The sequence below is a fragment of the Branchiostoma belcheri genome, unplaced genomic scaffold, assembly GCF_001625305.1.
Source record: "Branchiostoma belcheri isolate BF01 breed outbred unplaced genomic scaffold, Haploidv18h27 scaffold73, whole genome shotgun sequence".
In the NCBI taxonomy this organism is placed as follows: domain Eukaryota; kingdom Metazoa; phylum Chordata; class Leptocardii; order Amphioxiformes; family Branchiostomatidae; genus Branchiostoma; species Branchiostoma belcheri.
The window spans coordinates 692474-718735 of NW_017804387.1; the positions used below are offsets into that span (position 1 = coordinate 692474).

At 39.9% G+C, this 26262-nt stretch overlaps 3 protein-coding genes across 4 annotated transcripts in view; 1 reads left to right on the forward strand and 2 right to left on the reverse strand.

The window, feature by feature from the left end:
• Window positions 1-831: 831 nt before the first annotated feature.
• Window positions 832-7237, reverse strand: LOC109485161. Of its 2 annotated transcripts, XM_019788605.1 has the most exons (4): window positions 7127-7237; window positions 3389-4828; window positions 2415-2450; window positions 832-1028 (listed from the first exon to the last, which is right to left on the reverse strand). In XM_019788605.1, the coding sequence occupies exons 1-4, from the start codon at window positions 7192-7194 to the stop codon at window positions 857-859; spliced, it is 1716 nt and encodes a 571-aa protein (XP_019644164.1). In that variant the 5' UTR covers window positions 7195-7237; the 3' UTR covers window positions 832-856. The 2 variants fall into 2 exon arrangements, with proteins under 2 accessions (XP_019644164.1, XP_019644165.1); XM_019788606.1 differs by lacking the exon at window positions 2415-2450.
• A 226-nt stretch (window positions 7238-7463) lies between these two features.
• Window positions 7464-14523, forward strand: LOC109485172 (nuclear migration protein nudC-like). Its single transcript, XM_019788626.1, has 9 exons — window positions 7464-7631; window positions 8344-8421; window positions 9424-9639; window positions 10279-10350; window positions 10987-11094; window positions 11972-12166; window positions 12861-12944; window positions 13542-13660; window positions 14295-14523. Exons 1-9 carry the CDS (start codon window positions 7560-7562, stop codon window positions 14344-14346), a joined length of 996 nt encoding a protein of 331 aa, XP_019644185.1. The 5' UTR covers window positions 7464-7559; the 3' UTR covers window positions 14347-14523.
• Window positions 14524-15295: 772 nt separating this feature from the next.
• Window positions 15296-26262, reverse strand: part of LOC109485182 (origin recognition complex subunit 3-like) — a 22159-nt gene continuing 11192 nt past the window's right edge. The window contains 9 exon segments of the mRNA XM_019788638.1: window positions 15296-15589; window positions 16954-17070; window positions 18200-18341; window positions 19537-19628; window positions 19814-19899; window positions 20317-20450; window positions 21381-21641; window positions 22998-23128; window positions 23887-24000. Of these exon segments, the coding sequence (XP_019644197.1) occupies window positions 15434-15589; window positions 16954-17070; window positions 18200-18341; window positions 19537-19628; window positions 19814-19899; window positions 20317-20450; window positions 21381-21641; window positions 22998-23128; window positions 23887-24000 (1233 nt within the window). The 3' untranslated portion in view covers window positions 15296-15433.

The following is a 26262-nucleotide window of genomic DNA, read 5'->3' on the forward strand; positions in this document are numbered from 1 at the left end:
ATTCTTCACTTCTAAACCACATAATGGTAGGGTGCCAAATATCTGACATATTCAATCCACCCTCATACTATTGTACATTTGTACATGTATTAGGTTTTACATGTACAGTACAGTAAGACTTGGTATCTATTTTAAGGACTATCACCTTGATAATACAATAATACCAATTACTGTTTTCCAATGAACAGTTATCCATTAAATTTTGTTGTTATCTTCAAAACCCCAAATTCAATAGCAGACCTTTCTTAAGGAAGTTTAAACTGTAATTTCCAACATGGCGCCCTTGGTCTTTGCTCTGTGACCTATGATCCAGTGCTCACTGAGTCACCTGTCATCTGTACAATGTGACGTCACAAAAGCTATGTTGCTCATACCTTGACAAATACTGGAAATTTAGGTAAGTCCAATTTCTTTGGGCCCAAATTACAGTTTAAACTAGTTAGTAGTACTACATAATAACTTCTACCAACAGATGAACCTCTATGCTAAGGCCACACCAATTTAATTTCTTGATTTTCGGATTCGCCTCTTCATTTTTTTCTAATTTGAAAAAAAAAAGATTCTGTCTGAATCAACTCAAAAATGCTCATATCTAACAGTTGAGGAAAGTATTTTTTTCCTACTTGTTTTAAAAGTTCAAAATTCATTGTTTAAATATTAACCCAGCCTTTTGTGTTGACTTTGTGGCTCCTATATTGTAGCATTTGGGGCTGTAATAGGATGCCCAGACCTGTTTTTATTTTTTTTTGCCCTGTCACTTCATATTTTTTCTGAAAAAGATAAGAGAACCAACAAATTAAATTGGTGTGGCCTCACAGAGACATTGATGATGTAGAATAACTACTGATACAGTAGGTTATAAAGCCATGCCCAGGGTGGCATGAGGGTCCACACTCTGACTGAACTCCCGTGAAGCGTTGAGCAGCTCCTGGCGATAGTCCATCATGTCCTGCCAGTGTCCGGAGTTCCTCAACAACTTGTTGTTCTTCTTGGCCTCATAGTGGAACTGGCTTGTCTTCATCTCGTACCTGAAAAGGATGGGCGAGAAACAAATTATGACAAGTCTTTAAGTCAAGGGTGAGTGACAGGAGTCAAGACAGATAATGTGAAGTTCTTGACGATTGTCACTAAGTTTTTGAAAGTTGATTGTTGAGATCTATTGTGTCTATGTGTCATTTCCTCAGGAACACTTTATGAAATTAAAACAATAAATCAGATGTGCATCAACGCAGTCATAATAAATTAAATGATTATTGATCTCAGAATCTAATACAGGACATGCAGTAAGATACAAAGTTCAAAATAATTTCATAATGGTTGGTAGAGCATAGGATATTGAAATTTTCATCCTACACAAATTTTATGTTTCTCACTTGCTGACGTTTTGATATCTGTCAGACACCTTCCTCAGAGATTTGCAGCAAAAGTGCTGCTTATATTGGCTACATATAGTGGCAAGAAGCGGAACTCCAATCAGAAGCTCTGAGGAAGATGTTTGATAGGAATCAAATTGTAAGCATGTGAGAAAATTCAAACATAATCACCGGTACGTTGTGTCAGATGAAAATCCCAATATCCATCCAGTTACATGTAGATTACATCTATTTACTGTAATAATTAGCATCAGCAGTTTGGTTGAATGCTTCACCATACCCACTTGACTAAAAGTATGTAATTCTACAAGCAATTTAAGCAGCAATTTTAAACGATGATTCAGGATTTTAAGAGAACTTGCAGTGTTTGCCTTCACCAAGCTTTGGGAAGAGAAAAGCCAGACATACATGTACATGTAGGCCCTTGTCCCACTCAGGATAGAATGGTCCGGATCGCGAGCCAAATAGATTGAGGACCAGCTTCATGATCAGAACACTCAGGATCCAGTGTATCCAGCTTGGACAGTTGCTGGGCCGAACCGAGTTGAATCATGCTTCGATCTGATCGACTTTACCCCAGTAGGAATGCAAGCCGTTATATGATCATTGCTGAGCTGTGTCGAGGCAAATCGAGCCAGATCGGGAGCATTCCCACTGAGCTAAAGTTGATCAGATCGAAGCTGGTCGACAATCTACATGTATACGGCTCCATCCGGACAATCGTATCCTAGTGGGAAAAGGCTGTTGTGCACAAGTCATGTAACATGTAACTACATGTAAATGAAGCTGCTGTATCTACATGTATTTGTGCCTCAGATAACGCAGGAAAGTTGACCACACACCATTGATACCATCACTGCAGAGAGCAAAAGAAAATAAAACAGAACTTAATTCTTTAGGGAGTTTAGCCATTAGGTTTAGAGGCAGGAAAATTGTATGTTGAATTGAATGCACATTTCCGAGCAAGCATGGCCTGAAATAAAGCAGTGCAATACAAGATCCGTATCCCAAAATTGACCCATGTAAGCCAGTATACTGTACCAGGCAGGGCTGGGCAGTTTGTTGGGTCCATGCCAGCTGACAGTCAGATTTGAAATAAAGAAATCAGTAAGTATATAGAAAATACTCTAGTAGTTTCACAATATTGAGTAAATCTGGACACAAAAGCTTGAATATGATGTGAGCAACAGAATGCTCTACATCAGTGTTTTACCGTTAGGCCACACTGATTATGGATGATGACATCTGCACGCACATTGATTTTTACCTGTTCTCAAAAAAAAAAGATCACGTCCTCTGAGGCTCTGGCCTGGGTGCCATCCTCCGTAGTCCATGGTAGCTAGCGACAATAGGGAGCCGTTGGTAACTACCAAGGATGGCACCCTGGCTACTGAAGCTCCAGGACTCAAGAACTCAGTAAATACGTACAGTACCGATTCATAAATTTCACAAAAGGCCAGCATGTGCCAGTGTCGCTGTGTACTGCTGCAAATTCACAATACCAGCTTTGTATTCCTGTGGTCTATCAGCAGTTTTATTTTTGGCCTGAATTTTTTTTCCTCACCCACGCGCACTAGTTTGTGGGGTCTTCAGAGGATGTCATCCATAAAATTAAGTCAGTGTGGCCTCAGAGCTGTACAAGATAGGACAATGGAGGGAGCTTAGCTGGAAAATATCAGTGGAAAATTTTGATGGTCAATACTTGAATGTAGCTTGTATAATGTTCCCTCTTTTCCTCAATAACCATTCCTACAGTTTTTTTTCTAAAGCATGACCAGGTGATTTTTGTTTTCACTCCCATAAAAATTAACCTCACAATGCATTCAAGATGTTGTGACTAATCGCATCAAAATGAAAGTGCAATATATACTGAGGAGACAGTTGATAAATTGAAATATGTTGAAATACCAGACAATATGGTATCCAATATAGTAACATGATTTGATTCAGAATCAACAATGAAGTTAGTCTACACACAATGAAAAAGAGCCTCAGCTCCTTTCCAGAAAACCTACCATTTGGGCATCGGTCCCCTGATTCTCTCCAACTCTTCTTCTCTTTTCAACTCCAACAGGTGTTCTTCCTCGATCCTCAGTCGTTCTAACCGCAAGCGAGCAAGCTCTTTCTCCCACGGTGAGTCCGACACAGTCCGCCCGCTCAGCTTGTCGGCTTCAGCCAATAGCGGCGTGTTGTTCTTGATGGACTGTTCCAACAAGTATTTTCTTGTTTCAGGCTCCAGAGATTGGAGGAACTGTTTACTGATGTCTTTAAGTGCACTGTCTGCATTCATCGGCTTTTCTGGAACTGGAGTGGTGGAATTCCACGTGAATTTTTTAGACTTGGACCTGGATTGTCTGGGGGAAAACTTACGCTGGGGTTTGCGAGGCATGGGAGACGTGTCCAGAAAAACGGGGGCCTCTTCTTTCACCTTCAGGACGGGTTTCCACGCCGGGGACGGGGAACGGCCTCGTGTTAGAGAGCTTGACCTTGATCGTAAACGACCTCTGCTCTGTCTTAACGCAGGTGACATGGACCGCGTCCGAATTGATGTCCTTGTCCGTGACCTTGACCGTCCCCTTTCTTCTTCGACGTCCTCCATCATACGTTCCATACGGAGCGCGGGCGACAGGGCACGGATTGGCGACTGCGGTCTCGGCTGGATCTTTGGCGGTTTCAGCGATTTCACGCCGATGATATACGGTGCTTGCAGCCTGACGGGGTAGCTTGTCGCGTTGGATGCAATGTCTGCCGGCGTGACCCTCGCAAAAGGACTTTTGTCGGCAATTTCTGACCCGAACCTCCCGATTGTTCTGTTCACGGGCGATACAGACCGCGGAGGCACGCCGCCTTCCTGTAGGGTCGGGTAGTACCCCACCTCGGATGTCAGGTGTTTGGGATCGGTGTACCACTGCTTGTCGTGTTCGGCCGCCGGTTTGTCGCTGACCCACTTGTACTCGTGGCTGGTCACGTTCTTGGAGTTCAGCGGGCGCGGGATATCGCCGCCACCCCTCTCTCCCGTTGACGCCTCCTCGTCATCCCTGTCAATCAACCTACGCAGCTCCTCGTCCACACTGTCTTCGCTGTCGCTGTGCACGATTTTCTCCTGAACTTTATCACTGAACGACACGCTCTTGTTCAGCTGACCCTTCCCAAAACTGCCGCTGTTACTCAGAGCGCTCAGGTCGAGCCTGAGATCAGTGAGCGACTTTTCCAGCTCGTAAACCGACGGACTTAGTGACCGTCCTTCTGCTCTAAAGATGTCTTGGAGCATCTCTTCTTTCGTCTTTCGAAGGTCGTCCTCGCTGTGGCTCCTGCGGAGGTCACTTCTGTAGGTCCGCATGGCAGCGGTTTTTGACGAGGGGCGATAGTTTCCGGGGTCGTATGTGCGACTCTGGGTCAGGTCTCGGGTTGTGATGGTCTTTTGAGAGTTTGTGAAGTACCCACCAGGGTGGTCCCTAGAGTAATAATAGAAAGACATAAAAGATGCATGATTTGACTTACAATGTATTGATCAAAGCTGACTCTTAGAGACTGCTAAGTTATTGCTGATAAGGCTTAGGAAAATTATTGTGTTTCGGATTTCAGTTCTGAAAAAACTAGGGACGGTAGGTTGGCTTTTTCTTTCATATGTATTTAACCTTCTTGATTTTAGCAACGTAACAGGACTCTCTGAGGGACCTGTTCACCTGTTTGCTTGTAATTTTTTCCCCGATTTACTGAAGAAAAAAACTTAGTGCTGAAAATGCAATTAATTAAGATGGTTTGGAATTCAGATGTCAGATTGAAAATCTTATAGCCTTACCAGTGTTCTATTAAAACAAAAGGCTAGGTTTGACAGGTTTTTGCCAGGGTCACGTTGCAAAACAACATTTTCCTTCCAGATCTAACAAATTTGCTAGCTTTGGGATCTAGCTCTCACTAAAACAACTTTATTCACTATGCCCCAAAAGAGAAATTTGTATAATTTACTATTTGTGTGGTTTTCCAGAAATTTTGAAAAAGAATGGCCAGACAACAACCTGCCATACATTGATTTTTCACCCTCCAGCTATTGCTGCCATGACAACTGTACCATGTCAGCTGTTGATAGATTGTTTGACCACAGCGACATGACAACTTAGGCCACATCAAGTAATTTTTATGGATGACATCAGCGTGTGGATTAATTGTCACCTGCGTCGATGAAGGTTAGACATCCAGGTAATACGATACGCCAAAAAAGCAGTTACTCAAGCAACTGGAATTATCCCGTCTGGTCTCTCAGTCACTGACGAAAGCCTTTGGACGAAAGCTAGTGGATACTAGCTGAAACGTCTGACGTTTTCAAAATCATATCCAGTTGCTTGAGTAACTGCTTTTTGGCTTAATACCTGATTTTGGAAAAAAAAAAAACAAGAAAATTTGTTGCCTTCTGACAGTGGTCAACATGCAGAAAATGGGCAAAGATGTCTGTTGCCATGCCGGAAGGTGGATGGCAGATAACTATGAAGAGAGAGACAAGAAAAGGCTCTGATTTAATGTTTTGTTTCTTACTTTGATGCAGTAATATGTGATGCTGGCTGTGCATATGTGATGTTCCCACTGAATCAAAACAATTCGTACAATGATTGAGTCAAAATTTTAAAATGTAGGAACCTTGTTTTTTTCGACCCGCCTTCTTTTTTTTCGCCCGCTTGCATTAGATTTGGAATCTGTGGTGGATGTCATCCATAAAACTTACTTGCTGTGGCCTTAGAGTTAAAAACTAGACATACCGGTATGCTCAGCTCAAAGGTCGGCCAGATAAACCCAACCAATTTATCAAAGTGGGCTGTTCAAATTATCTTAAGGGCACAATCACCTTAAGGGACAATAATCAGGACTTAATATAAACAAGATAACTACACTAAATGTTGGTGTTACTGCTGCAATAATGATTTAGCAATTAATTAAGCAGTTACAATGAAAATGTTATGCATTGTTCAAATGTGATACGCTTATGCATAACTCACTCTCATTTATAGAAGCATTAACGTTAATTATTGAGGATTCAAAAGGTTACATTGCGATTGGAAAGTGTATCTCTTCTGTCATAGATTCGATAAAGGACAGCATCATTTGGTGAACAGCGAAATGGTACTGAAACATTTCCCCTTTGGTGTGGTATGTTTTTTGTTTGTGTGTTCAAAACCTAAAGCTTTCATCCTGAATTCTTCTGTTATAATATAATATAAGGGAGGCGTGGCAATAATCAAAGCCATTTCCTAGATAGAATCAACGCTAGTTACTAGTATTATTATAATGCAAAACAAAGAAATAGTGATTTAAGTTAACAAGCACACTATGGCAAATACTCTTTTCCGTTTAAGATATATACCATAGATTTTAAAAGCAGCGGTTTTGTGAATTGTTCATACATTGTACGTTATGTTACGAAAGAAAAGAAAACGTTCTAGGCTGGTAACGTATAGTATACGCTTCTAAATCATTGTTTACACCAAAAATGTCAATAAACACCCTACATTCTTTAACAGAATGTATTTCAGTCAAGTTAACAATTTGAAATTTTCCGGACCTATTGTTGTTATAACGAACATGCCGCTACACAGTGTATCAATAACAGGTGTAACGAACAGGTGGTTGTACTGAGGCGTCCTTAGTAACAATGTAAACAACGATGTTTTCATGCAATTTTCTCACAAACTGGTCAGAATTTGGACAAAATACAGGTATGGGGTGATAGAGAAGATTCTTAAGAATGGGAAAATGTTCACCTGATGGGAGTTTTCCGCCCGTGGAGGACGAAATCGTCGTCAACGCCGTCTTGGGCCGACCAAGACATCTTGGAGCGTGTTGGACTGAGACTGCCGCAAGGAACAGTGGGATTGTTGGGGCAACACCCTGGGAACGATTATACGACGATACCATTATTCCCTGCGGGGGAGTTTTTTCTCTTAGCCAATATTTCACAAAATTAGCAAAATTTTTTTAAGAGTTATCAACTTTTGAATATCAAAACAGTATAGCATATCAATAATTTATAGCGTACAGTATGTTATCTGTTACCCCTGAGCTGGATTTTGAAATCCAGAACATTCGATCGCAACCTTTGACCTTTCATGAACGAGAGTGTGGAGTGTCTCGTCGCGGGAACAGAACCGAGGAAAAAAGAGGTTTATAAAAAGTACGGAATAAATAGTTAAAATAATGTCGCAGGACGAGAGATTTGACGGGATGCTGATGGCGATAGCCCAGCAGTGTGAGGGAGGCATACACGAGGTAACTACACAAAAAATACGTGCCGCTTTGTACATGTGTATTTTCCAACACGCAGTGGTTTCGGCCCCCCTCCCCCATCTTTGCCATGCATGTTTTTTCCATGTGATGACTTGCACATGTGTCTATTACATTGTATGCTAGCCTTCTAATTAGTTGAAATGATGTGAAGATTTTAAAGGGAACTCTTTTTGTTTCTCACGAGCTACCATAGTCTTCAAGAAAGCCTATTGTGTTGAATTTACAAACGTAAAAACAGGCATCAAATTCGAAACGCATAGAAACACAAAGGAAGCAAACCTGGGGCACTAGCTTTTGAACCCAACGCCATAACCACTAGGCCAAAAGGTCCAGGAGACCAGGACCCTTCAGATGGGAGTAGAAAGAAAACCCTGGACCTGGGGATCGAACCCGGGTCACCAGCTTGTGAAGCCAACGTCCTAACCGCTAGGCCAAAAGGTCCAGGAGACAAGGGCCCCTCAGATGGGATTAGAAAAGAAACCCTGCCCCTGGGGACCGAACCCGGGTCACCAGCTTATGAAGCCAATGCCCTAACCACTAGGCCAAAAGATCTAGAACCTGTCAGACCAGTCATGAGTTGGTAGCACAGTTACAGTAAAACACAGACTTGAATTTGAAATTACAAAGTAATGTATTTTCTTTATTCTTCTACTTGCCGTAACCAGTTCTCTTTCTTCCTTGTGTTGGTGACCAGATGTTAGACGTCATCTTTAGTTTCCTGGAACGCAAGACAGATTTTTACGTAGGAGGCGGTGATGGAGCAGCGGAAAAGGTACAGGTGTTTCCAACAACTCCTTACTAATATTCGAATGAAAGCTCATCTGTGTTGGTAGAATCCATAGTTATAGAGTTTGAACTTGTTCCAACACAAAGAAGAACCATAAATATTCGGCTGATCCCATCAAACTTCATCAGATATGTGATGCAATCGCTGATCACTTTCCGGAAGTCGGAAGCGTGATGATGTCAGGAGTGCATCAAAAGTGGCGGGAAGACTGAAAATTTATGGTTTCTTCTTTGTGTTGGAACAAGTTCAAAGTGTATAACTATCAACTCCTTCGTAAAGTACGATAAGTAGTCAAAGATCAAACTACCAACTCTCGCACTCTTGCCACACAAGTTAGGTTTTCCAGCGTGGAAGTTATGTCTTATGACTTCTGAAATAAGTCATAGAGCCTAGGAAAAAAAATGTTGTTTCCTGTTTCAGTCCAGGATTATCTTTTTTTTTTTCTTTTTTCTTTTAGACGTCAGCAATATCTACATGTATAACGGTTAAAGGGGTCCAACTTATACAATACAGTAACACAAGTAAAACTTGCATGAGGACACTTTTATTTTTAATGTCAATGTTAGAAAACCAATAGTACATGTACAACGTTTCATCACTCAGTTGTCAGATCATGGAGCTAGAAAAGGTTGATCAGCTCAAAAAATTGACTATTCATGTCCTTTGCAGGGGTCCACCCCCCCAAAAAAGTCTAGGGTCAGCAGGTTTTTCTAGGGTCAGTCGGGAAACAGGAAACACAACATTTTTTTTCCTAGGCCTAGGACATTTGTTACATCAGTGTGTTATGCCAAAGTGTGGTTATACCAGCAATACAAATATAGCATAAGGTACGGAATAATTTCAATGAAGATAACTTATAAGCTTTATATAATAACTTGTTATAGAACAACATTTTCATGTTCTTATGTCACTATTATGTGTTAGAGGACAGATGACAAGAATCTTCTAAAAGATTGCACAAGTATGGAATATGACTCTGTCTTTCAGATTATCCAGGAGAAGTTCCACACGTATAACAAGATGGCACTGAAGAAGAAGAAAGAGCAGGATGCAGAGAAGAAGAGAATAGAGGCAGAAAGAAAGAAGAAGTTGGAGGAAAAAAGAAAGAAGGAGGAAGAGGAGAGAAAAAAAGTAGAGGAAGAGCCCAAAATAAAGGAACTGACAGATGAGGAAGCAGAGAAATTACAAGCAGAGCTGGATAAGGTGAGTTTATATTTAGAGTACTAGATAGTGCTGTGTACCTAAGCCCACGTTCAGGTCCAGATTCAAGTCCAGAGGTTTAGGTTCAGATCCGGACTTTGGTAAGTCCAGAGCTAGGCACAGGGCATATACAAAATGCGGAAGGGACTTCTCAGTTAATATTTCCCAATGGAAAATGGAGCATCTTCCCTGCAAAATTTTCTAGCGAGCACTGCACTACCAGGGTATAAAAGCAAGATATGTTGTTTGCGGGGGGCAAAGCTGTGGCCATATATATAATTTAAGGAGGTTGACACTTGATGATGCCCAATGGCAATGTTTTCATCATTTTGCAGTGACTATTGAAGATTTCAGACTATTTTTGACTATTGAAGATTTCAGGTGATTTAGAACAAAAAGGGGAATGTGACATGATTTTTTTGTGTAAGTCCGGGACTAGTTCCAGACATTCATTTTTTTTTTGGGACCTGAAACTAATACTAGGTAAGGTTCTTTCCAGACAATGAAACATCCACATAAAGCATCTCAGACAATGGACAGTCTCTATATAATGTATTGAATGGCAATATCTGAGCAGATTAAAATCAGATCAATATTTTAGTATTCATATTCACAACCTTAAAATGCTTTATTCCAATACAGAAGAAGGAAGGAGATCAGCAGACAACTGAGAGTGCAGCTGCTGCAAAAGATGAAGAGAAAGAAAAGTCTGGGGTGTGTATTTACATGGGCTTCTCTACATCACATATTACTCTATTACTCATGATTTAATCTTAACTGTATACTGGTAGTAGTACTGTAATTCACTTTATGTTCACGGCAGCAAAATTTCACGGTCTGAGAAAAATGGACACATTCACGTAACTATATGTTCACGGTGGCGACAGTTGTAGGAAAAAGAAAGTCCAGGAATTATTTGTTAACTGTATTGATAAGTTCACTGTGCAGAAGCAATAGTGAAAACAGTGAACTTATCAGTACAGTGAACAAATCAGGAATTACAGGTATGTGAAGCTTGCAAGACGGCCATTTTTTATGACATAACGATCAACCAAGAATTGAGGTGTTTAAAAACTCATTTTTTCCTAGAACTATCGCAGAGTGGAACTTGCAGCCACCAAGTACAGTAGGGGCATCCTCACTAGATTTAAACAATGTTTAGAGTTAGATGTTCGAAGCAAGGTGTAACAAGTCATTAATTTATTTTGGTGCAATTTTGTTAGCTGCCACCGTGCCGCGTGCCTGCGAAGCTGGTATGTTACGCTGAGGGGACAACTTTGTAATTATACCGGCTATACAGATACAGATACAGAACCAACATTGGTCTCACTTTGTTATTTTAATTGTTAGAGTGATGAAGAAGAAGATGAAGAAGACAAAGGAAAGATGAAGCCCAACGCTGGTAACGGAGCAGACATGCCCAACTACAGGTGGTCACAGACACTGGGAGAGATCGAGGTAAGGCTTGATCTGGGGATCTGTCAAAAATATCAGGGCTCGAAATTCATTTTTGGGAAAAGGTACACTGGTGCACCCAACCTAAAAAATTGGGTGCACAAAAATTATTCGGCAAAAACTAATACCGGACCGGGTATGTTTCAGCTCTAAAGAAAAGTACTACAACGATAATTTTATTATTTTTCTGATACTTGGATGTTAAGAATATGCTGTATACTAAATGCATTTAACATCTTTTTTTTAATTCTTTATACAAAAACCTAAAAGTATTTGGGTGTATAGGTGCACCCACAGATAAAATTTGGATGCACTAAGGTGCACATGCACCCAGTATTTCGAGCCCTGAGTGTAAAAAGATACCCAAAATGTGCTGAGAAATGGGAGTTATATCAGACAGATTTCCTCATCCAGAATAGTATTTTTGTTTTGCTACCCTAAGGCCACACCAATTTAATTTCTTGTTTAACGGATTTTTCTAGAAAAATAATGGAGTGGGCGGGCGAAAAAAAAAATAAAAGCAAGCCGAGGCATCCAATTATGGCCCAAAATGGTACGATAGGAGCCATGAAGTCAACACACCAGGCTGGTTCAAAATTTAAACAAAATGAATTTTGAACTTTTAATGATACCACTGCATTGAAAGATGGAATAACTTTTCAAACTGTACAAACTAGGAAGAAAATGACTGTTTTCAACTGTTCAGGGCAAAATATGAGCATTTTGCAGTTGATTCTGAATTTTTTTTTTTTTTTTTGCAAATCAGAAAAAAAAATGAAGCGGGCAAATCCGTTAACCAAGAAATTAAATTGGTGTGGCCTAAAATTACAATGGATGCAAAACCTCATATAAGTAACCCATACCACGTTGTCCATTTTAGTTAAAAGTCCCCTTCAACGTGACCTTCCCAGTGAAGAGTAAGGACGTTGTCTGTGAGATTAAGAAGCATTCCCTGAAGGTGTCTCTGAAGGGACATCCTCCCATCATCGACGACAAGTTTCCTCATGAGATCAAGATGGAGGAATCCTTCTGGACCATCGAGGACAGGAAGCTGCTCATGGTCCATCTGGAGAAGGTGTGTTTTTGTTTATTTTGTTTCTCTCTTTCTTGTTAGGCCACACCAACTTAATTTGTTGTTTCTTGGATCTGCCCTGTCCATTTTTTCTGATTTGCAAAATAAATTTTTTTTTTTGTTCTAAATCAACTGCAAAATGCTCAACGAAAGACATATTTACGGTTGAATAAAGTCCTTTTCTTGCTAGTTGTTTAAGTTTTTCAATGTAACAATGCAATTTTGTTTCATTAAAAGTTCAAAATCTATTGTTTTAATTTTTAACCAGCCTGGTATGTTCACTTCATGGCTCATATTGTAACATTTCTGGCTATCATGGGGTGCCTTGGCCTGTTTTTTTTTTTATTTATTTCGCCCTGTCGCTTCATATTTTCTCTGAAGAAATCTGAGAAACAACACATTAAATTGGTGTGGCCTTAATTTGACATTTTCAAACACAAAAAACATGGCATGTACTATACAAAATAAGCAACACGTAATCATTGATTTTGTACACAAAACTGAGACATAAAATCAGGAAACAATGGTCTATATGTAAATAATGAAAGTAATGCGAAACCATGTCAATCTCAAAATAACAAAGAGAACTTAAAGTTAAATCAAAGGGGCAACATGAAGTTCTCCCCACTTCCCTTCATCTATATACAAATGATATAATTATGTTTACCATAATCGTTTTTACTTCTTGTTGTGCAAGGTGAATCAAATGGAATGGTGGGATAGGATTGTGACCTCTGACCCACCAATCAACACCAAGAAAGTCAACCCAGAGAACTCCAAGGTAAACAGTATCACATGTACATTATGCATCACCTGTCCAAATTCTTCACAGAAATAACATCTTGTAGCTTAAGAATTTTCAGGGATTCTGGGTTCAAATTTGACTCCAATTCAATTTGTTTAGAAAAGTAAGCATGGCCTAAATCTTGTCAGACGGGTCCCAAAATTCAATTCAGCCTTGGTTGGTTTCAAACCGGTGCAATGGCCAAGTGGGTAGAGTGCTCGCCTTGCATTCGGTAGGTCGAGTGTTCGATCCCCGGCCGAGTTATACCAAAGACTTTTAAAAAATGGTACATACTGCTTTCTCTGCTTAGCACTCAGAATTTGGGAAAGAGTATGGGAGTTAAACACACACCACTACCAGTGGACTAGCCCCCTACTGTAGTGACTGCTGTGTGTGGCCCAGGGCTAATGAACGGAGATGGGCGCCGCCCTATGCGTCACTTGACGCGGGAAGGCTCTTTAACTTAACTTTTAACTTGGTTGGTGCACGAAGGTGTGTCTTTTACCTCCATGGTTGGTGGTCGAGGGGGAAGGTTCTAAATGTGTGACAGGCTTTGGCTAGTCTTGTTAAGAAATGTTGGATGTGTTTCTCCAGTTGTCAGACCTTGATGGAGAGACCAGATCCATGGTGGAGAAGATGATGTATGACCAGAGACAGAAGGCCATGGGACTGCCCACATCAGAGGAGCAGAAGAAACAGGACGTCCTCAAAAAGTAAGCCAACAGCCTGAGCTACAGTCTTATCATTTACAAACTTTACATTCTTTGTTGTATATATAGTACTGCAAGTGTACAAAATGTAACAGAACTACAGTGTGCAGTATAACAGAGCTATCATTTAGGCCACACTAAGTCATTTTTATGGATGACATCTCGCGCGCATTGACTTTTGCCTGTTCCCAGAAAAGAATCACAAGATATTCCGTTTCCTGTAAGCTATGACCAAAGAGTCACGAGAGTGCCACAAATCATTGATTACAAACCTGTAACACGAAATAAGAGCACAAGAACAGGACGACAACTGCTTTATTGATTTATTGCTGTTTTCATGATTAATAAAATTGTTGGTTGTTACTCTGCTCTCATTAAATTTTTGTCCGCTCCTAGCCATTGTCGTCCCTTACAAGTACTTAGTCTAGTATTTCAAATACAAATGTATCTTTTTTTTTAGATATCTTGTGTTTTTTTGCCCAAGTTGTTTTTTTTTGTGTGTGTTTTTTTTTTTTTTTTGCACTCTCGCATTAGATTTAGGGTCTCCAAATCTGTAAAAATTACTTGGTCTGGCCTTAGTGAAAAAAAAAAAAACTACTTCATCAAGTAAACTGTTGTTGTTGTTCTCTCCTTGTAGGTTTATGGAGCAGCATCCAGAGATGGACTTCTCTAAGGCAAAGTTCTGTTAAAGACAGAAGCAACAAGGCTGGCTGTGAAAGAGACCTAAAGACTGCTACACAGTCCATCCATTGCAACTAGATGTAGACAATGTTACATGCAGATACATAGATGTAACTGTTGCTTAAAACAGATTAATGTACATTGTACATGGAAGTAGAATAGATGAAAAGCCAAAATAATGCACAAAAACAGTGCTTGAACTATTCCAGGTTTTCTTTTTACAAAAACAATTAATTTGTAATATGTGCATCACTCCAAGGTGTGTGTGCTTATTATTATGTGTATAAAAGGCCAATGCTCAAAAGACAAGCTCGAGTTCCATGATGTATTTAATACTTATTTGGATTCTTTCACTAGGTAGTCAACACAACAACCTACATGTGTGGCTATACCTACCAGAAAATGTACAAGTAGTCACATAAGAGGTTACCAGCAAAACAGTTAGTAGAACTGTTGACGGTTCTAGTTGCTACTTTCTTTTCATATTTTTATCTCACCGAACAGAAATCTGCTTCTAATATTACAACGTTCTTTGTAACTAGTTTGCTTTCAAATAAATCATGATCATTTTCAGAGTGTTGAAACCTTTTAATGAGTGTAGATAACGACTCTTTAGATAATACAATTCTATCATGTCATAAGGCAGAAACCCACAATGTATACATGTTAGTTTCATTCATGAGGTATAACAGGAGGAAAGTTTTAGTACATGTACTAGTATTTAATAGTCAGTGGCAGTGATTGGCACATTTGGCACATCCATTTTCTATGTACAGATTCTTTCACAAGCTGCCCAGAAGAAATCTAATGCTAACAACTCTTCCCTGTGTAAAATCTACAAAAAGTATCCCTAGACCAGTGTTCTAGCCAACCTAAAAATCTTTTCCATCATCTCTATTTTGTTTTACATGTACATGAAACGCCAAAGGGGTGTTTGAGGGCATACTACCCTGTGAAAACTTGACCTGATGAAACAGTATTTCCTGCATTTTGAGGTGCAAATTTTGCTGATAGACCAAGCTTAGTTTGATGCTCTTTCCACACTGATTTCTCTGAGTCACAGATAACAGATTATTGTCCATCATAGCTAGATAGCTAGAACACTGCTCCAGCTGCAGACTGTCCTGAGTTGTCCATGACTAGGTTCAGCACCCTCCCCATGTCAGCCTGGCCACGTGGTCTGTCTTCCTCTTGGTGGGTTTGATGAAGCCCAGGAACTGGAGTTCTGACACAGCTCGGATAAAACGGGCTCTGGGAAATGTTAGTCAAGGACAATATAGAACAAAAATTATGTATACAACTGTAACCTGAGGGAAAGTTTTGATGTTAAACTTTTATCATAACAACATGCCTTTTTCCTTATGTAAAGTCTGTCACATATTTTAAACCTTTCCCCGACCCTTACCATGCTATGTACAGTATTTACAGGTTTATTGTACCGGGAGTTAGCTCTTTTTGACAAGCACAATGAACAGTGGACCACGGCTTAACGTCCTGTCCTAAGGACTGTGACACTAAACAGTAGCGTGCATGTCAGGTGAGTGACATCAGCCGGGATTCGAACTCCTAACCCCTTACTGAGGCAGGATTGCTAACCACTGGACTACGCACGCTACAAGTATAAGTTTAAAATATCTTAATGAAGGATACTGTAAGACTTCATCCACTTTGTTCTGTTTAGAAGTGTCTGCACCATTCTCTTCTCCTGAATGCACCAGCATCACAAATGCCTGCAATGACAATTGGTCAAGTATTAAAGTTACAATCATCTCAGATGCCTGACAAATTCTTGCTATAGGGTCAAGCATAAAAGCAAAAGCTTTATATTATTATTAAGAACATTGATACAGATTAACTTGGTTCAAACTACCAATAGCTGAAAAACAGGCCAGTGTGAAAGTAAATCTAATAATAATAAAATAATGTTTAGATTTTAAGTCAATCAAAGTCCAATTTACCAGTACCTAATCCTGAAATCATCAAACAGCTCGTTCATCAGTCGCTGACAGGTACATGTAGCAATGGACATTCGCAAGTACTGTCTGGTTCCTGTTCCAGATGGAATCATTTCTACATTCTTATCTATGATGCACTTGCTGTTGACTACAAGTTTGTCTGTTTGTCCTGGCCATCCGTACATGGGGTATGCCCGTATGCAGGAAGCTACATCAACAGACTGAGGCTCTATTGCCCTGGGCACTCTCTAGCTTAGCAATGTGCCATCCCTCTGGCGCTTCTAGAGCAACGGCCATCCATCTATCCTTGTCCAGATTCAGGTTGTCTGTGTGCAGATCTTCTGCAGCGGCCATTTTCGGGTTCAGGCTGTCAGTAGCTGTGTGCAGATCTTCTGCGGCGGCCATTTTCGGGTTCAGGCTGTCAGTAGCTGTGTGCAGATCTTCTGCGGCGGCCATTTTCGGGTTCAGACTGTCAGTAGCTGTGTGCAGATCTTCTGCAGCGGCCATTTTCGGGTTCAGGCTGTCAGTAGCTGTGTGCAGATCTTCTGCGGCGGCCATTTTCGGGTTCAGGCTTAGCCACAGTGACTCAAGAAAGGTATTATAGTATTATGTGTTCCATAAACTGTCAAGCTTTAGACCTATGCCTCACAGTGTACCTACCTGTAGCCAGTCATACAGGTTGATAAGTCTGCCACACTCCAGGTGTAGTTTGTAGACGATGCACACGTCAGGGGCCGTGTTTGGGATGGTGCCGTCTTCTGACTTAAGAGACTCATCCTACATAAAGACACAGATTTTTAAGGAAAGGCATGAAATGCAATTTCAGGGCAGCAAAACACAAAGTACAGTAAATTCACAATGGACATGTTCGCAGAGCATGTAATATGTTTGCAGGCAGATACAGGAGAAAAAAGAAAGTTGGCAAATGAATGATAAGTTTGCAGTACAGTATTGTCCACAAAAACCGGGAGCATAAAAGTACCACGAAAAAATGGTGAATTACAGTATTCTTGATAAGGAAATTTGACATTTACGCCGGAGTCCATTTCCAAGTATATTTCATCATTTCATACTTCAAGTATTTCAAATACTAGCCTTAAAACAAGCTACATGACTGTACATGACAAATCCCTTTTTTTTGTTACCACCAGTAGCTCAAAGCAGCCTACAATACAAAACGTGCAACCGTTTAGCCTATAATTTTTCAGTTCTAAATGCTAAAAGTGTACTTAGGCCACACCAATTTAATTTGTTGGTTCTCGGATTCGCCTCTTCATTTTTTCCTGATTTGCCAAAAAAAAAAATGTCAGAATCAACTGCAAAATGCTCATATTTTGCCCTGAACAGTTGAAAACAGTCCTTTTCTTCCTAGTCGTTACTGTAACAGTTATTCCATCTTTCAATGCAGTGGTATCATTAGAAGTTCAAAATTCATTGTTTAAATTTTGAACCAGCCTTTTGTGTTGACTTCATACCTCCTATCGTAGCATTTGGGGCTATAATAGGATGCTTAGATCTGTTTTTTTTTTTGTTTTTTTTCGCCCTGTCGCTTCATATGTTTCCTGAAAAAATCCGAGAACCAACAAATTAAATTGGTGTGGCCTTATTTGCAATCATTGGCAAAAAGGAATTATAATGTTTTAAGGCTATCCATACCAGCCTGTGCAGAACCCTGGGTTTTCATGGTTTTATTTGTATTTTTGGTCAACGTTGCATCAGAATTTTGCCTGTTGCAGACGATATCTTTTCCGACATAACATTTGGGAACTACAGACGAGATGTTAACCTTATATGCGCAAATACGGCCTTATATGAGACGTTCTGCCGAAGTACTATATACAATACATTACGGATTTCACGCAGGTACAGTACGTTCTGTCAACGACTGCTATCCATACACACCTACCTGTAGATAGTAGTGTGGATTGCTGAGTGCAGTCTGTATAGCAGCCCTGGGTGCTGCATTCATGTGTCTCCTGAGAGTGGACACTCTGTCATAGTAACACACCTCATGGAGGGGCAGGGTAGTGGGGGAGGCCAGGTGACTCCTGTCAAAATTAACAACGTCTCAGAGGGTGTTTGTTCATAAACTTATCAAACAAAACCACAAATTATGCTTTTAATAATTAGAAACATCTGGGGTTTGTTTACAGTTGTTCACAGGTCCTATTACATTCAATTTGTTAATAAATTTGGACATACATGTATGTCAGTGGAGGTTAGACATCCAGGTACTGTAATTCACTTTATGTTCATGGTAACAAAAGTCTGAGAAAAGTGTTCATGGAACTATATTCACATTGGCGACAGTGCAGGAAAAAGAAAGTCAAGGAATTGTTTCTTACATGTAACTGTAATGATAACTTCACGGTACAGAAGTGACAGTGAAAACAGTGAACATAACAGTACCATGAAAAAATCAGGAATTACAGTTACTGTTATATATTAGATTTAAAAAAACAGTTACTCATGACAAGCAACAGTTATATGATTTTGGAAACAGTCAGACGTTTTAGCTCAGGTACGTAGCATACCCTACCTTTCGTCAGTGACACTGGAGAATTCTAAAAAAAGCAGGTTTCTACATGTAAGCACAAACTATCAATATCTATTTATTTATTTATTTATGAAGATTTACCACATTTGTAGAAGGATTGACATAACAGGTGACTATCACCTTTTCAAAGATGTCAACCCCGAGACCAGACTGTAAGGTTTGAACCACTCACACCGGGAAGGTCCCCTACTCTTCTCGATAAGTGTGGTGGGTTCTTTAACGTGCGTGGGGTGTGGCTCTCCCAAACATGGGACCTCCATTTAACGTCCTATCCGAGGGACGTCCCTAGCCGAAGCTAGGTACTCATTTACACCTGAGTGAAGTGAGGAAAGTCGTGTAAAGTACCTTTCCCAAGGGTACAACATCGAGGTGCATGTTCAGACTTGTTCGGGTACGACCCGGAATCGAACCGGGTCTCCCCGTTTCATAGTCCAGTGATGTACCACTATACCACACGACGCCAATAGTTCAAACTATCAACAGTTCGTGCTTATAAACCTGTTTTCTGAGAATTCTCGAGTCGAGTGTCACTGGCGAAAGGTAGTGGATACTACCTGAAACATCTGACTGTTTCCAAAATCATATCCAGTAGTTGCTTGAGTAACACTGTGTTTTTTTTTTTGTTGCATAAATTTGGACATAAGTAAGTAAATTTGGACATATTTGGAACAATGAAGATTACTGACCTGAAAAGTTTATCCATGTAGTCAAGAATCTTGTTTCTCAAAACTTCATACTTCGTCAGTTTCTTTTTCTGTTTTGCGGATTCTCGTAACTTCTGCAAGACATATCAGTCAAAGAACATTGTGGGTGAGAAGAGAAAATGTTGCTCATGAATAACTTTTTTACTTGACAACTCAGATTTCATCTCCAATTCCCAAATGTGTATGATATTGTTGCAGTATTTTGCCTAAAAAAAGCATTGCATTATATTACTATAATAATATCATAAGTTCAACTAACATTTTGCAGATCGTGCAGTTTTGTGGTCTTAGACAGCCTCTCCTTTGGCCTCTCCTCTGGTTCTTCCTGTTCCTCTTGAGATCCATCTGACAAAAGCAAGAATGATTGTTCACTTGTCTAATATAGCTAAGTATTGGTAGTAAACTTGTAAGTAGAAACATTTACTCCTAAGTCAAACTCTCACACATCGTCAACAATTGCAAAACTACAAACTCGTGTCATGTATGACGTATAAAAGAAAAAATGGCAATGGTTTCTGAACAGCTTTTAGTATGATCCATACTTCCTATATAAATTCTGAGTGGTGCAGGTAAAATTTGTCTGGTTCAGGTACAATGTGATACTTAATTACATTAAATTAATATGTTACCTACACCAGTACAGAAAAAAGTGTTTTGAGCCCTGCATGTGAATTCTATGTCAAAGTCATCCATAAGGATTATCTAGTTGGGCCTGAATAAAAAAGTTGTTTTTTGGTTACATATGTGTAGTGAACTATTTACCTCCGAGACTTTCCAGTTGTGCCATGTAAGTCTGTATGTCCATGATAACTTCAGAATTATCTGACTCTGTCCAGACCTGGAGTCTCCCCACACACTGTCCTAACACACACACCAGGTCATCTCTGGCCATCAACCTAGCAAAACATGGACAGAACAAGGCATTCATATCAATGCATACATGGATAATTGTTAATACAAATGTGTCATGTACCTTTTTCAATCTTTGTGTTAAAACTGTCAATATATCTATTATATGTAACATTAGAAAAAGTAAATTTTCTGGTCATTTCTTTACAAAGTAATATGTACGTATTAGATAGACACAGATTTAAAGGCATCCATTGCAGCAATTTCAGAGTGGCAAAACTGAAGTTTCAAACTTAAGTCAATTTGCTGCCCATTCCTTTAGTGTATAGGTTGAATCATCCCACCATAGTACTGATATCTGTGAAGCATAAATGGGGTGTTGCTGATGGAAAATGGTTGCTTGTATTTTATCATAGACTGGTTCTAGCTACACATTTTGTGGTGGCACCAAAAACTCAAGAGATGCCTCATGTAGCTTGCTTTGGGGCTATTTCAAATGCTTTAAGTATGAAATGATGACGAAAATGTGCTAAGAAATGGCAGTAAATGTTAGGTTCAGAGATTTCCTCATCCAGTATTTTTGCTGCCCTGAAATTGCATTGAATACCTTTTAAGTACACATAGTATTACATCCTAGGAGATATGATGATTATACAAGGATAACTATTATAATGCAAGACTACACACAGACTACTGTATAATGTAATAATTATATTCATGTATTAATTGGTGCAGCTTAATGTGTAATTTACTATGTTGATAAGATAAGTTTTCTTGATAGCAGTTAAACGTGTATGTAAATAGTAATACTAGTAGTAGTGTATTTTTATGTAAAGGACTCCAGGAAGGATAGTGATGTGTAATCACTGCACGGCTTAACGTCCGTTGTTCCCCGTCATGCAAGGGTTGGACGTCGTGGGGTGTCGTTTGAGAGCTTCCTAAACAAACAAACAAACAAACACAAATGTCAGACAAACCTGAGTAAGTTGAAGGCATCCTTGTACCCCTCTGTGTCCCAGATGTTAGACTCCAGCACCAAGGAGTATAACTCCCTGAGCTGCTTACCCAGGGGGTGTCTGGGAAGGGTGCAGGTCAGGGCGTGTAGGCAGTGCATGATGGGATAGCACATGTGCTGGTAGGAGTCCAGGTCCTTTAACAGACGGATGAAGACTTCTTTGGTGTGTTTGTCATTTAGGAGGAGATCTTTCTGTTCTTGTGGTGGCTGGGTCTCTACATATCTGAGAAAGAAAACAGACAGAAGTCATAAAAACTTCAAGGGACTACACTCACTGTCCAAGTGACTAGGGGACCAAAAAAGTGGTCTTTATCTATTTATTAGACAAGTGGTCTTTTTATATAGCATGTTCCATCAAACAAGAAAACCACAGCAAAATTTCCACCCATTTTACGATGGACTACTCCATTAAGGCGGCACAACACAGTATTAGCCCTATGGGGATTTCTATAGTTAAGGACCCCAAAGTGACTCACGTCGACTCACTGAAAATCATAGTAGGCTGCACAAGCAAGGTTCAGAATTTTGATATGTTTAATTTCAGGGTATAGTGTACAAAATATGTGAAAATGAGCTTAGATTTGCTGGCTAGTTCTCTTCTCATGCCTTCTTTTATTAGCGCCACTGCGGAGGTCATGGAACTGCAGCCGACACACAGTACTAGGCGGGACAAGTATCCAAGCGCAAATCTACGCCGACTAAACACTTAATTCAACTTTTACAGTCTCAAAACTGACGTATTCCTCTAACATTTACCACAGGTTCTATCTCGATGCCATGCACAGAACAATCTCTGCACCCTTCTCTAGTATTGTGCAGCACTACTTTATGCCCGTACTACTTTTGACTACGGGGTTCGCCCATAAATACTGTGTTGTGCGGCCTTAACCAAGCCAGCGCCATTTTACATCCCGCAAAGACTGTCATGTTGTAGAAATATAATATTATGGTTAACAGGTTGACTACATCGAGATTTATCGCTACATTTGTTATCATCAAAATAACTTTTCTACAGCTTGCTTGAGTCGTCATAGGCAGAGATTGGGCCATGTGCATTCCCAAAAGTCCCAGTCACAATCACGTTGGACAAGTCCCTTAAGGCCACACCAATTTGATTTCTTGGTTAACGGATTCGCCCGCTTCAGTTTTTTCTGATTTGCAAATAAAAATAAAAATTCAGAATCAACTGCAAAATGCTCATATTTTGCCCTGAACAGTTGAAAACAGTCCTCATCCTAGTCGTTACAGTTATTCCATATTTCAATGCAATGGTATCATTAAAAGCTCAAACTTCATTGTTCAAATTTTGAACCAGCCTGGTGTGTTGACTTCATGGCTCCTATCGTACCATTTTGGGCCATAATACGATGCCTAGGCCTGTTTTTATTTTAATTTTTTTTCCGCCCGCCCGCTCCATTATTTTTCTAGAAAAATCCGTTAACCAAGAAATTAAATTGGTGTGGCCTAATGCTTACATCTATGGGGAAAAAATTGGGGCAAAAAAAAGCAGTCATTATGTACTTGCGTCAGTGTCAGCAAGATCCACAGACATACAGATTGTACATTTTGTACCATGTACCTTCTGAATGATAGTGTTTTCCTGATAGTTTCTAACTGTAGGTGGTTCATGGTCTTCACCCTAGATGTACTCAGTTTGACCCCACAGCACAGCATGCCGAGGTCACTGAAGAAGTGCTCCAACATGGCAAACTGGAAATAACAAAATCATTAGCCTCCATAGCATGCCAAAAACTGGGGGTTTGGGGGTCTTCAGGGTCTTTGGGAGCTTTTTTGTGGTATTTGCTGATTGCATATAGACAACATAGCCGGCCTGGTTGAATTACCCCCCGTTTTTTGAACTGGGCTAATCAGAAAGCAGCCGAAGACCACCAAACCCCCAGTTCTATAAGCCTGCTACGGAGGCTACAATTTAAATCATGACATTAAGGAAAAATTTGAAAACTTTGTGAGCAACGGTTTGATTGTGTTGAACAAAAATATTAAGTTCATCATTAAATGCAAGAACATAAAATCAAACTTTTGTCAGCATCCAGAAAAAATACTGTAAACTCCTAAAAACAGCCCTTCAGCAGAACACACTGTGCCAAATTTTGCACGGTTTTCATTGGATGTTTGGTCAATGTTGTGTCAGAATTTTCCCTTTGCAGAAGATATCTTTTTCAACATAAGATTTGAAAACTCAGGATGTCAGTTGAATTGCAATATGCAATACATTGTACATATTATAATGTATTGCAAGGCACAAGGGCACAACGTCTGGGCGCATGTTCAGACAGGTCCCGGGTACAACTCGGGATCGAACCTGGGTCTCCCTGCTTCATAGTCGAACGCTCTAACCACTACGCCACCCGATGCCACACGAGCCCTGCACAGTAAAAAAGGATTTCAAGCCCTCTATTGTCAATGTGTACGCACAATGCAAGTGTCTAATAATGATTAGCACCTACTTGTAACCCTCTGATGAAGTTGACCACAGAGAAATCATGGTACAGGAAGATGTCCAGTAAGAGTTGAAACACCCGGTGGCCAAGCTTGAAAGGGTACTTAGTGGTCAGCAAGGTCTGTAAAAAAAGAAAAAAAGACAAGAAATCATTAAAATTGGGCCTAGGAAAAAAAATGTTGTGTTTCCGGTTACCCGACCGACCCTATGAAAAACCCCCCGACCCTAGCCTTTTTTTGGGCTGACCAAAAATTTCGAGCGGTTTTCAAAATTGGGGGTTTTATCCCCGATAAATGTGCTCGTCATTCCAATTTTCTTCGGTCGGGCGGCACGGATCGGGCTATCCATTGTCGGCACAATCCTGTCAATTGTCGATGAATTGTCGATCTCGCCATGACGCCACAAAGAAAACGTTGTCATTGGTAGAAAATCTGACATCCCGCTGGCGTTTCACAACAAAATTTTCATGTAAACAACTCCGACTGTCTTTGTTTACATCGCGAAAGCTCACCGATACAAAGTAAAACTCCCGCCGACCGGCCGCGCCCGACGGTCGCATGGTTGCGGCATGGCGCTAAGTTTTCGGCAGCTCGACGGAAAAATAATCCATCCCCAGAAGAAATGTTACGCATGAAAATAACAACTACAACTTGTTTTCCTTGTTATATGAGTTTTTGAGGCCGTAAAATGTTTAAAACGGTTGAAATTTGCTCGAAAAAACGGCCCGAAAAGCCACGGCGAGAAAGACAACATGGCCGACCTGCTTTCACAATAACAGTGGTCAAAGGTCAAGATAGCATCCAAATGTATAGATACATGTAATAAGTACATATTACAGGTCTAAAACGATACTTTAAACGCATGAAAAATATTTTTTCGGCTACAACTGAAATAAAAATTCACTTATATTTTAGTAAGGTTAATTTTCAAACATTGATGAGAAATTTTCCGAATTTATTGGTTTCTTGTGTAATATTGTTGTTTCTATGTATGTGCGGTTGGATGCTGTGATTGTAAGACCCTTACATTGGGAGAATCAGATGAGATATTAGAGATTATCACACTTAGCACCGCGACCCGAATGTCTCTCAAAAATTGTTTTTGAGTAGAGTTTATAGACATGATCACATTTTTATTTGTTCAGCTGTGTCAATATGTGATTTGTTTGGGAAATAGGATTTGGTTTAGTTTTAATATATTAATGTCAGTAACATCTTTGGAATAACTTTTTGCTCCAAGTTCCAGGTAGTAAATACATGTACATTTTGTATCATGTATTTTTCACTTGTTGAACTTGTGGAAGCACCGTTGGCCCCCGGTTAGGGGTCATCCGGGGAACCTATGCCCAATTTTTTCAAAATTAAGGGTGCTAATAGAATTTTTTTGGAACATGAAGTGGATAATTAAGTACAGATCTTGAACCTTTCTCCTGCCTTATACATCTGCAATTGTACAGAAAATGTAGAACTGAAGTTGCAGGAAATGACCTCCATTTGTGTTTGGAAAAGACGAAATGTAATAGCTCGTCCCCCCCCTCCAGACCCTCCCCCCCGCAGCGTTCCTCCACCCTGCTCTGAATTTCTGGGGAGATCCCTGAATAAAGTGTTCAGTTCAGACTGTTTACATCTCGCTTGTCTGAATCTTTCTAGAGGTTACTATATACAAACTCTTTTGTTGAAGAATTTTACGATCTGTTTTGTACTGCCCAATTTTCTGTGTAGTACAAACAGATCATACGTTCATCGTCCCGTCTTTGACTAAAAAAAAAAAAAAAAAAGGGAATCCCTACCGACCTACCGACCCTAATTTTTTCTGGACTGTAATAGGAAACACAACATTTATTTTGTTAGGCCTTGTAAGAAAATACAATTTCTCAGCATGTCAACATGTACAATGCATGTACAAGTATATTCGCAGTACATGTACTTAGGATATTCACGGTTTTCACGGTCACTTCAGTCTGTACTGCAAATTTATCATTACTGTGAACAAATAATTCGCCGACTTTCTCTTTTCTTGCACCTGCTGCCACTGTGAACATGTACCGGTAGTTCCATGAACATGTCTCAGACGCTTTTCTCAGACTGTGAAATTTTGCTATACTGCGAATATAAAGTTTTTTACATTATGTCAGGGTAGATTATCAATTCTATTGGTAGAGATTCCAATCAGAGACCAAACCCACACCACTTATTCCTGATGGGAAAAGCTATCTGTCACAAAAAAGTCAAGACCCTAATTTGTTTAGGTCAAAAGATACAATAACTGGAAGTTCTGTTACAGTACCAAGGTCATCCACCAGGAGGCCCAAATTTGACCTTGCCCTTTGTCTTCCTAAGACATTCCAAATATCATAACTTTTTTATTTATTTATTTCATTTTC

What these genes read in the sequence shown, in the direction of transcription:
- LOC109485161 (XM_019788605.1), bottom strand. Translation starts at nt 7,194, where the DNA reads ATGTCTTGGTCGGCCCAAGACGGCGTTGACGACGATTTCGTCCTCCAC. An exon ending in GGGCGGAAAACTCCCATCAG is followed by an intron (nt 4,829 to 7,126) that starts GTGAACATTTTC and finishes TTATTACTCTAG; the next exon opens with GGACCACCCTGGTGGGTACT. An exon ending in AGGGGACCGATGCCCAAATG is followed by an intron (nt 2,451 to 3,388) that starts GTAGGTTTTCTG and finishes TCTGACTGTCAG; the next exon opens with CTGGCATGGACCCAACAAAC.
- LOC109485172 (XM_019788626.1), top strand. Translation starts at nt 7,560, where the DNA reads ATGTCGCAGGACGAGAGATTTGACGGGATGCTGATGGCGATAGCCCAG. An exon ending in TCATGGTCCATCTGGAGAAG is followed by an intron (nt 12,167 to 12,860) that starts GTGTGTTTTTGT and finishes TTGTTGTGCAAG; the next exon opens with GTGAATCAAATGGAATGGTG. An exon ending in TCAACCCAGAGAACTCCAAG is followed by an intron (nt 12,945 to 13,541) that starts GTAAACAGTATC and finishes GTGTTTCTCCAG; the next exon opens with TTGTCAGACCTTGATGGAGA.